Here is an 11,660-nt window from a genome sequence, read left to right as displayed (position 1 = left end):
GCTGAAAACCACTAATCTAGATAGACATGTAAGTGAATACCTATAATACAATGAGAAGGTGGTAAAAGGTGAGACATATCAAGTACGACAAAAGGAAAAACTCGCTCCGCCAGGGAAAATGAGGAAGACTTCACAGAGGAAATGGCAACTGAGCTGTATTTAGAGCTGTTGTTTTTGAAAATAATTCCTTATTTTGAACTCAAATTAGCCTTCTTATATAACTATTATCTCTTGGTCTAGGCTTTAGTTAATAGTTGTCTATTAGTTAGTCTTAGATAATAGTTGTGTAAGAAGGATAATTTTTTTTAGTTCCAAAAAAAAGGAGTTATTCCCAGTCTTGGTCTAGACTTTCTCATTTGATTCTTTGAAGTGAATAAATGCAAAAACCAGTCCTCTACACAAGTATTTCCCAACTCACACAATACTGTCTAAATTCACTGCTATAGACCCTGGTCTTAAAGGAGAGAAGAAGAAGGGAAGAGATAAATGGTTGAGCTTCAGCCACTGTCAATAAAGAGGAGGTCAAAGAAGAGAAAGCAAGCACTGGAAACATGAACAGTATCATCTATCTCTAAGCAGAAGCATCCCTTTTTACATTAAAACCAAAAGTCTGGACAAGAACTGTCACCATCTGATATCTTTTTCTACTGTGAAATGATATAAAAGTGATCTGTAGTGGCTCGAGGCCACCTTGCTGCCACCAACATGGAGACTTTGTACCATGTCCCGTTCTTAGTGCTGGAATGTCCCAACCTGAAGCTGAAGAAGCCGCCCTGGCTGCACATGCTGTTGGCCATGACTGTATATGCTCTGGTGGTGGTGTCTTACTTCCTCCTCACCAGAGGAATAATTTATGATGTTATTGTTGAACCGCCAAGTGTTGGCTCTGTGACTGATGAACATGGGCATCAGAGGCCAGTAGCTTTCTTGGCCTACAGAGTAAATGGACAATATATTATGGAAGGACTTGCATCCAGCTTCCTGTTTACAATGGGAGGTTTAGGTTTCATAACCCTGGACCGATCAAATGCACCAAATATCCCAAAACTCAATAGATTTCTTCTTCTATTCATTGGATTCGTCTGTGTTCTATTGAGTTTTTTCATGGCTAGAGTATTCATGAGAATGAAACTGCTGGGCTATCTGATGGGTTAGAGTGCCTTTGAGAAGAAATCAGTGGATACTGGATTTGCTCCTGGCAATGAAGTTTAAAGGCTGTACCAATCCTCTAATATGAAATGTGGAAAAGAATGAAGAGCAGCAGTAAAAGAAATATCTAGTGAAAAAGCAGGAAGTATATTGAAACTTGGACTAGAATTTCTTTCTTGGTTTAAAGAGACAAGTTGATCACAGTATTTTTTTTCCTGCTAACCTACTGCTATACCAATGATGTTGAGTGGCATTTTATTCTTCGTTTTTCATTTCTTAAAGAAAATATACTCCATATCTACAACTATAATATCAAATAAAGTGATTATTTTTTACAACCCCCTTAAAAAAAAAGTGATCTGTAGCAATTGAGTTTTTTGAAATTGCATTAGTTTAGGCTACTGCATTCAGCACTTACCCAGAAGCCCTACAAATGCAACCGCTGCTATTGACCAGTGTTGTTTCCTTTGTTCTCCAGGTCTTAACTGTTTGCTCCTTTCCAGGTTAAGGAAAGTTCAAGCTGAAACAACAGGTGCTCAGCACTCACTGCTGCAGACATTCATGTTAGGCAACCACACACTGTTATTGCTCTATCTCTGCAGAGGTGTGTAGGCACCCAGGAGCCCATTTATTTCTCATAAATGTTTAATGCTGATAAAAGAACAAAGTAAAAATGAAGGAACTGGAGAGAAGTACTTCCAGTATGGTAGCGTAAGAACCTCTAGAAATCCATACACTAGTCCAAAAAAATAGTTAAAATTAACTTTCTCAGAGCTCTACAAATTAACTAATGGCTTACAAGGATCCAAGAAGCAATTATTCAAGTAAAGTGGCTGAATCTCACTTAGAAAGAGTGAGCTTTGTGGTGTTTGAATTTGTCTAGTCTATTTTCCCCACCTCTGTAATAGCCTTGAAAACAGGCAGCCTCAGAAACTGTAAACACCAGCAGCTTAGCAGCCACTGGAGAAGAAAAAACAGGTTTAGAGTTTCCTAAAATGCTATAGAGAATTGCCGCTATTTGACCTATCCGAAAGCTCTCTGGAAAAGCCTCATTCACATCTAATTAAACTTAAGAACTTCTACACAGCAAAAGAAACTATCAACAGAGTAAACAGACAACATAAAAATGGGAGAAAATATTTACTAACTATGCATCTGACAAAGGTCTAATATCCAACACCTGTAAGAAACTTAAATTAACAAGCAAAAAACAACCAACCCCAATAAAAAGTGGGCAAAGAACATGAACAGACACTTTTCAAAAGACTTCATGCAGCCAACAAACATATGAAGAAAACCTCAATATCACACTGATCATTAGAGAAATGCAAATCAAAACCACAATAAGATACCACCTCACACCAACCAGAACCGCTATTACTAAAATGTCAAAAAAGAACAGATGCTGACAAGGTTGCAGAGAAAAGGGAATGCTTATATACTGTCAATGGAAGCGTAAATTAATTTGATCATTGTGAAAAGCAGTGGCGATTTCACAAAGAGCTGAAAACAGAACTACCATTCAACTCAGCAATTCCATTACTGGATATATACCCAAAGGAATATAAATTGTTCTATCATAAAGACACATGCACATGTACGTTCACTACAGCACCATTTACATTAGCAAAGACATGGAATCAATCTAAGTGCCCATCAGTAACAGAGTAGATAAAGAAAATGTGGTACATATACACCACAGAATACTATGAAGCCATAAAAAAGAATGAGATCATGTCTTTTGCAGACACATGGATGGAGCTGGAGGCTATTATCCTTAGTAAACTAATGGAGGAACCAAAAACCAATACTGCATGTTCTAACTAATAAGTGGAAACTAAATGATGAGAACTCATAGACACAAAGAAGGGAACAACAGACACTGAGGCCTACTTGAGAGTGGAGGGTAGGAGGAGGGAAAAGAGCAGCAAAAATAATTATTGGGTTCTAGGCTTATTACCTGGGTGACAAAAGAATCTATACAACAAACCCCTGTGACATGAGTTTACCTATATAACAAACCTGCATATGTACCCCCAAACCTAAAATAAAAGTTTTCAAAAAAGAAATGAAAAGCCCCATTCATAGGCCTTCTCTTTATTTGACCTGACTCAGAGTCACTCAATAAGAAAAAGTCTCAAGGCACTTGTCAAAAACAGTCAGCCACAATTGCTTAACATCATAGCTGCCAGAGGCTGTGAAACCAATTGAGTCAAAAAACAGAAGATGGCCAAAAACCTTGAAGCAAAAATCTGGGAATAAAATGTCCATAAAGAGCTTTTAAAAGCTACACAATATTCTTAGGGATCTAGAAGCCTACACACACAGGCAGGGCCAGGCACATCCCCAGGAAATACCTGAGAAGACCCCAACCTCCCACCTCTGTCTGAGTAGGAGGCTCTGAGCAAGCAGGCAGTGAAAGCTAAGGTAGGGTTGCAGACTGCTAAGCACTGAAAGTGTGCCCCAAAGCATATACAGAAGGGTGGAAGATTGACTGGTCAAAGAATTTAAGGAAATCTTTATTCAGTCCTATAGCTGGCCACTAAGCTAATCAAGCAGAAACTTCAGCACCACATAAAAGTAAACAGAGTATACACAATTAGCTTACGAAAGATATTTCAACAAAGGGTACAGGGACAACTGGATAGCCAGTCACAGACAAAAGAAGAAAGTTGTCCCTACCTCACTCCATCTACAAAATTTTACTCTAATTGTTAGAGCTAAGCCTACAAAATGCTTGGAAGGTCATGATAGTTATTTTATTAATAGGCATCAACTTGACTGTATTAAAGGATGCCTAGATAGCCAATGAAACATTTCCAGGCATGCCCATGAGGGTGTTCCTGGGGGAGATTGCCGTGCTTGTAAGTGGACTGAGTGGAGATTGGCCCTCAATGTGGGCAGCACCATCCAATCAGCTGGGGCCCCAGACAGAACAGTCAGGGGAAAGGTGAATTTGCCTGTGCTCTCTCTCTCTCTCTCTCTCTCTCTGTCTGTCTCTCTTTCTTCCTCTCTCTTTCTCTCTCTCCCTCTCTCTCTCTCTACCGCCTGTCCTTGAACATCAGAACTCCAGGTTTTCTGACCCTCGGCATCTGGGATTCGTACCAGAGGTCCCCTGCATTCTCAGGCCTTTGGCCTTGGACTGAGAGTTACATCACCAGCTTCCCTGGTTCTCTAGCTTGCAGCTAGCTTATTGTGGGACTTCTCAGCCTCGAAAATTACATAAGCCAGTTCCCTTAACAAATCCCCTCATGTGTCTGCCTGTCTATCTATATCTCTATCTATCTATATCCATATTCTGTCTCTCTGGAGAGCCCTAATACAAAGGTCATCATTAACAGCCTGCTGCTGACAGAAATAGTGGCAAGCACCTGGCAGATAGAGTCCTGATGTTTAAAGCAGAAGAATTCACCTTTTCCATAGATGATTCAGCTGCACACAGAATGGGAAATATGTGTCTATACAAAAACCTGTACACAAGTGTTCATAGTAGCTTTACTTGTAATAGCCAAAAACAGGAAGCATGTCAAAGATCCATCAACAGGTAAATGGGTAAACTGTGGTGTATCAATACATTAGAATACTACTCAGCAATAAAATAACTGACTACTAATATATGCAACAACATGGATGAATCTCAAAGTAATTCTGCTGGGTAAAAGGAGTCAAACAAAAAAAGTACATATTGGATGATCGTATTTATATAGAACTCTAGCAAATGCAAACTAGTCTATAGAAAACTGTTTTGAAATTTCTTTTTTTTTTTTTTTTTTTTTTTTTTTTTTTAATTGCATTTTAGGTTTTGGGGTACATGTGAAAAACATGCAAGGTTGTTGCTTAGGTGCATACGTGGCAGTGTGATTTGCTGCCTTCCTCCCCTTCACCCATATCTGGCATTTCTCCCCATGCTATCCCTCCCCAATTCCCCACCCCCCCGCTGTCCCCCCCACTCCCCCACAACAGACCCCCATGTATAGTGCTCCCCTCCCTGTGTCCATGTGTTCTCCTTGTTCAACACCCGCCTATGAGTGAGAACATGTGGTGTTTGATTTTGTGTTCTTGTGTCAGTTTGCTGAGAATGATGGTTTCCAGGTTCATCCATGTCCCTACAAAGGACGCGAACTCCTCGTTTTTAATGGCTGCATAATATTCCATGGTGTATATGTGCCACATTTTTCCTGTCCAGTCTATCATCGATGGGCATTTGGGTTGGTTCCAGGTCTTTGCTATTGTAAACTGTGCTGCAATGAACATTCGTGTGCATGTGTCCTTATAGTAGAACGATTTATAATCCTTTGGATATATGCCCAGTAATGGGATTGCTGGGTCAAATGGAATTTCTATTTCTAGGTCCTTGAGGAATCGCCACACTGTCTTCCACAATGCTTGAACTAATTTACACTCCCACCAACAGTGTAAAAGTGTTCCTATTTCTCCACATCCTCTCCAGCATCTGTTGTCTCCAGATTTTTTAATGATCGCCATTCTAACTGGTGTGAGATGGTATCTCAATGTAGTTTTGATTTGCATTTCTCTAATGGCCAGTGATGATGAGCATTTTTTCATATGCTTGTTGGCCTCATGTATGTCTTCTTTTGTAAAGTATCTGTTCATGTCCTTCGCCCACTTTTGAATGGGCTTGTTTGTTTTTTTCTTGTAAATCTTTTTTAGCTCGTTGTAAATTCTGGATATCAGCCCTTTGTCAGATGGGTAGGCTGCAAAAATTTTTTCCCATTCTGTTGGTTGCCGATTCACTCTATTGACTGTTTCTTTTGCCGTGCAGAAGCTGTGGAGTTTGATTAGGTCCCATTTGTCTATTTTGGCTTTTGTTGCCAATGCTTTTGGTGTTTTGGTCATGAAGTCCTTGCCTACGCCTATGTCCTGAATGGTTTTGCCTAGGTTTCCTTCTAGTGTTTTTATGGTGTTAGGTCTTATGTTTAAGTCTTTAATCCATCTGGAGTCAATTTTAGTGTAAGGTGTCAGGAAGGGGTCCATTTTCTGCTTTCTGCATATGGCTAGCCAGTTTTCCCAACACAACTTATTGAACAGGGAATCCTTTCCCCATTGCTTGTTTTTATCAGGTTTGTCAAAGATCAGGTGGTTGTAGATATGTTGTGTTGCCTCCGATGCCTCTGTTCTGTTCCATTGGTCTATATCTCTGTTTTGGTACCAGTACCATGCTGTTTTGATTACTGTAGCCTTGTAGTAGAGTTTGATGTCTGGTAGTGTGATGCCTCCTGCTTTGTTCTTTTTGCTTAGAATTGACTTGGCTATGCGGGCTCTCTTTTGGTTCCATATGAAGTTTAAGGTGGTTTTTTCCAGTTCTGTGAAGAAGGTCATTGGTAGCTTGATGGGGATAGCATTGAATCTGTATATTACTTTGGGCAGTATGGCCATTTTCACGATATTAATTCTTCCTAACCATGAACATGGAATGTTTCTCCATCTGTTTGTGTCCTCTCTTATTTCGTTGAGCAGTGATTTGTAGTTCTCCTTGAAGAGGTCCTTTACATTCCTTGTTAGTTGTATTCCTAGGTATTTTATTCTCTTTGTAGCGATTGTGAATGGCAGTTCGTTCTTGATTTGGCTCTCTTTAAGTCTGTTATTGGTGTATAGGAACGCTTGTGATTTTTGCACATTGATTTTGTATCCTGAGACTTTGCTGAAGTTGCTTATCAGTTTCAGGAGATTTTGGGCTGAGATGAGGGGGTCTTCTAGATATACAATCATGTCGTCTGCAAATAGAGACAATTTGACTTCCTCCTTTCCTAATTGAATACCCTTGATTTCTTTTTCTTGCCTGATTGCTCTGGCTAGAACTTCCAGTACTATATTGAATAGGAGTGGTGAGAGAGGGCATCCTTGTCTAGTGCCAGATTTCAAAGGGAATGCTTCCAGTTTTTGCCCGTTCAGTATGATATTGGCTGTCGGTTTGTCGTAAATAGCTTTTATTATTTTGAGATACGTTCCATCGATACCTAGTTTATTGAGGGTTTTTAGCATAAAGGACTGTTGAATTTTGTCGAAGGCCTTCTCTGCATCGATTGAGATAATCATGTGGTTTTTGTCTTTGGTTCTGTTTATGTGGTGAATTACATTTATAGACTTGCGTATATTGAACCAGCCTTGCATCCCCGGGATGAATCCTACTTGATCATGGTGGATAAGCTTTTTGATGTGCTGTTGTAATCGGCTTGCCATTATTTTATTGAAGATTTTTGCATCTATGTTCATCATGGATATTGGCCTGTAGTTTTCTTTTCTTGTTGAGTCTCTGCCAGGTTTTGGTATTAGGATGATGTTGGTCTCATAAAATGATTTGGGAAGGATTCCCTCTTTTTGGATTATTTGGAATAGTTTCAGTAGGAATGGTATCAGTTCCTCTTTGTATGTCTGGTAGAATTCGGCTGTGAACCCATCTGGACCTGGGCTTTTTTTGGGTGGTAGGCTCTTAATTGCTGCCTCGACTTCAGACCTTGTTATTGGTCTATTCAGGGTTTCGACTTCTTCCTGGTTTAGGCTTGGCAGGAGGCAGCTGTCCAGGAATTTATCCATTTCCTCCAGGTTTTCTAATTTATGTGCATAGAGTTGTTTGTAATAATCTCTGATGATGGTTTGAATTTCTGTGGAATCTGTGGTGATATCCCCTTTGTCATTTTTTATTGCATCTATTTGATTATTCTCTCTTTTCTTTTTTATTAGTCTGGCTAGTGGTCTGTCTATTTTGTTGATCTTTTCAAAAAACCAGCTCCTGGATTTATTGATTTTTTGAAGGGTTTTTCGTGTCTCTATCTCCTTCAATTCTGCTTTGATCTTAGTTATTTCTTGTCTTCTGCTAGGTTTTGAGTTTTTTTGATCTTGCTCCTCTAGCTCTTTCAATTTTGACGATAGGGTGTCAATTTTAGATCTCTCCTTTCTTCTCATGTGGGCACTTATTGCTATATATTTTCCTCTAGAGACTGCTTTAAATGTGTCCCAGAGATTCTGGTATGTGGTGTCTTCATTCTCGTTGGTTTCGAAGAACGTCTTTATTTCTGCCTTCATTTCATTGTTTATCCAGTCAACATTCAGGAGAAAGTTGTTCATTTTCCATGAGGCTGTGCGGTTCTGGGTTGGTTTCTGAATTCTGAGTTCTAACTTGATTGCACTGTGGTCTGAGAGACTGTTTGTTATGGTTTCCGTTCTTTTGCATTTGCTGAGGAGTGATTTACTTCCAATTATGTGGTCAATTTTAGAGTAGGTGTGATGTGGTGCTGAGAAGAATGTATATTCTGTGGATTTGGGGTGGAGAGTTCTGTAAATGTCTATTAGGTTTGCTTGTTCCAGGTCTGAGTTCAAGTCCTGGATATCCTTGTTAATTTTCTGTCTCGTTGATCTGTCTAATATTGACAGTGGTGTGTTGAAGTCTCCCACTATTATTGTGTGGGAGTCTAAGTCTCTTTGTAAGTCTTTAAGAACTTGCCTTATGTATCTGGGTGCTCCTGTATTAGGTGCATATATATTTAGGATCGTTAGCTCTTCTTGCTGCATTGATCCTTTTACCATTATGTAATGTCCTTCTTTGTCTCTTTTGATCTTTGTTGCTTTAAAGTCTATTTTATCAGAGATGAGAATTGCAACTCCTGCTTTTTTTTGCTCTCCATTTGCTTGGTAAATCTTCCTCCATCCCTTTATTTTGAGCCTTTGTGTATCCTTGCATGCGAGATGGGTTTCCTGGATACAGCACACTGATGGGTTTTGGCTTTTTATCCAATTTGCCAGTCTGTGTCTTTTGATTGGGGCATTTAGTCCGTTTACATTTAGGGTTAATATTGTTATGTGTGAATTCAATCCTGTCATTTTGGTGCTAGGTGGCTGTTTTGCCCTTTGGTTGATGCAGATTCTTCATTGTGTTGATGCTCTTTACCTTTTCGTGTGTTTTTGGAGTGGCTGGTACTGGTTGTTCTTTTCTATGTGTAGTGCCTCCTTCAGGAGCTCTTGTAGAGCTGGTCTGGTGGTGATGAACTCTCTGAGTTCTTGCTTGTTCACAAAGGATTTTATTTTTCCTTCACTTATGAAGCTTAGTTTGGCTGGATACGAAATTCTGGGTTGAAAGTTCTTTTCCTTAAGGATGTTGAATATCGGCCCCCACTCTCTTCTGGCCTGTAGGGTTTCTGCTGAGAGATCTGCAGTGAGTCTGATGGGCTTCCCTTTGTGGGTAACCCGACCTTTCTCTCTGGCTGCCCTTAGTATTTTCTCCTTCATTTCAACCCTGGTGAATCTGATGATTATGTGTCTTGGGGTTGCTCTTCTAGAGGAGTATCTTTGTGGTGTTCTCTGTATTTCCTGGACTTGAATCTCGGCCTGCCTTGTTAGGTTGGGGAAGTTTTCCTGGATAATATCCTGAAGAGTATTTTCCAGCTTGGATGCATTCTCTTCGTCACATTCAGGTACACCTATCAAACGTAGATTAGGTCTTTTCACATAGTCCCATATTTCTTGTTGACTTTGTTCATTCCTTTTTACCCTGTTTTCTCTAATCTTGCCTTCTCGTTTTATTTCATTGAGTTGATCTTCGACCTCTGATATCCTTTCTTCTGCTTGGTCAATTCGGCTGTTGAAACTTGTGCATGCTTCACGAAGTTCTCGTGTTGTGTTTTTCAGCTCCATCAATTCGCTCATATTCCTCTCTAAGTTGTCCATTCTTGTTAGCATTTCGTCAAGTCTTTTTTCAAGGTTCTTAGTTTCTTTGCATTGGGTTAGAACATGTTCTTTTAGCTCACGGAAGTTTCTTATTATCCACTTTCTGAAAGCTGATTCTGTCATTTCATCACACTCATTCTCCGTCCAGTCTTGTTCCCTTGCTGGTGAGGCATTGTGATCCCTTGTAGGAGGAGAAGTGTTCTGGTTTTGGGTGTTTTCATCCTTTTTGCGCTGGTTTCTTCCCATCTTTGTGGATTTATCCACCTGTTGACTTTGTAGTTGTTGTCTTTCTGATTTTGGTAATTTTAAGTCTGCTGTGGCAGAACTCATAAACCCCCTGCTCTTCCCCCGAGGTGTTCTGTCCCAGGGAGTTACGGTTTTATGATGTTCCCCTGTGCGGTTGCTGTTTTCCCTGCCCACAAGGTGGCAGCCTAGTCACACTCAGGTTGCAGAGGCTTCGCTAAGCTGCTGTGGGCTCCACCCAGCTTCCGTGTGAACTTCTGGGTGTAGTTAGAACTGCTTCCGCTATGTTGGCCCGCCCCTGTAGTGACGGAGTCTCTGTAGTGGCGGATTGCCTTGGTAGAGAGCAGCAGGGTGCCTATGGAGAACGCCCCTCCTCCACAGAGCTGGACTTTCCCGGTTTCAGTTGTGTTTCAGGTCTTCTTGCTGGGTAAGAGGGGACACCGTCTCATCTGATCTGCCTCCGGAGCCGCTGCGTTGGCTATAGCCGCGGCTCTGAGATTCGTGGCGCTGGCCTGGCTCCCCGTTTCAGCTCCCCTTGCTGGCTTATAGGGGACTCAGACTCTCTCACTTTATACAGTGAGCCGTTGCCTCAGGGTGCCGGCCCAGCGGCTGCGCCGTTCAAGCCAGCGGCGCCAGCGGCGCTGGCGACCCGTGTGGCTTCTCTGCGTGTGAATCTCCTGGTCTGTGGGCAGTAAAAATCAGTCTGGAAATACGGCGTCCACTCACCCTCTGTGCTTTCTCTCGGAGCTGCATTCCCGAGTTCCTCCTAAGCGGCCATCTTGGATCTCCCCCCTGAAATTTCTTAAAAAGTTAAACATATACCTACCATATAATCCAGCCATTCCTCTCCTAAAATTAAAACATGTTTACACAAAGATTTGTGTACAACTATTTACAGCAGCTTTATTTATAATAGTCAAAACCTGACAATAGCCCAAATGTCTATCCATAGGGAATAAACAATTTGTGGACTATCTATACAATGGGATACTATTCAGCAATAAACAGGAATGAACACTTGATACACACAGCAATGTGGATAAATATCAAAATAATTATATGTAGTAAAAGCAACGAGACAAAAAGGATACTGTATCATTCCTTTTATTTTAGATCCTAGAAAATACAAACTAATCTGTAGTGACTTAGATCAGCATTTGCATGAGCTACAATAGCACCTGTGTCCTGCCCCACCTGTAGATCCATGAGTTAAATAAATGTCATTATTCTAAGCCAATACATTTTAGGATATTTGTTAGTCAGCTATAGTAGCTGGAACAGCTCCTTTCCTTCTTCTGCACCTCAGTGGGGCCTACAAATGAAGTGATGTAGCCAGGTCAGTCCTCCATAAAACTGTGAAAGCTAACATCTTAATACCCTTAGATTATTTGAGGTTCCCAGGCTGCCCTAAGCTGCCTCAGTCACACCTACCCACTGAGGATGCCTGGCCCTCGCATCAAAATCCTTTCCCAGTGCTCTCTTCCCCATCACTACGCTACTCTATCATTGCACCTTCCCGCCACATTCACCTTTCCGTGTTCCTTTTGACCTGTGGCCACTCCTCCAGAAGTAGAAGCCCAGAAGTT

General features: G+C 40.9%; 1 protein-coding gene across 1 annotated transcript; it reads left to right on the top strand.

Moving 5' to 3' along the window:
* Positions 1-696: 696 nt before the first annotated feature.
* Positions 697-1,348, top strand: LOC105718785 (oligosaccharyltransferase complex subunit OSTC-like). Its single transcript, XM_064380717.1, has one exon. The coding sequence runs from the start codon at positions 706-708 to the stop codon at positions 1,153-1,155; it is 450 nt and encodes a 149-aa protein (XP_064236787.1). The 5' UTR covers positions 697-705; the 3' UTR covers positions 1,156-1,348.
* Positions 1,349-11,660: the final 10,312 nt, after the last annotated feature.

Source organism: Aotus nancymaae, unplaced genomic scaffold, assembly GCF_030222135.1.
Source record: "Aotus nancymaae isolate 86718 unplaced genomic scaffold, 86718_ANA_hifiasm-v0.15.2.pri h1tg000003l, whole genome shotgun sequence".
Classification (NCBI taxonomy): Eukaryota; Metazoa; Chordata; class Mammalia; order Primates; family Aotidae; genus Aotus; species Aotus nancymaae.
Note: the sequence above shows the minus strand (reverse complement) of the source record. Positions and strands in the feature narration are given on the sequence as shown.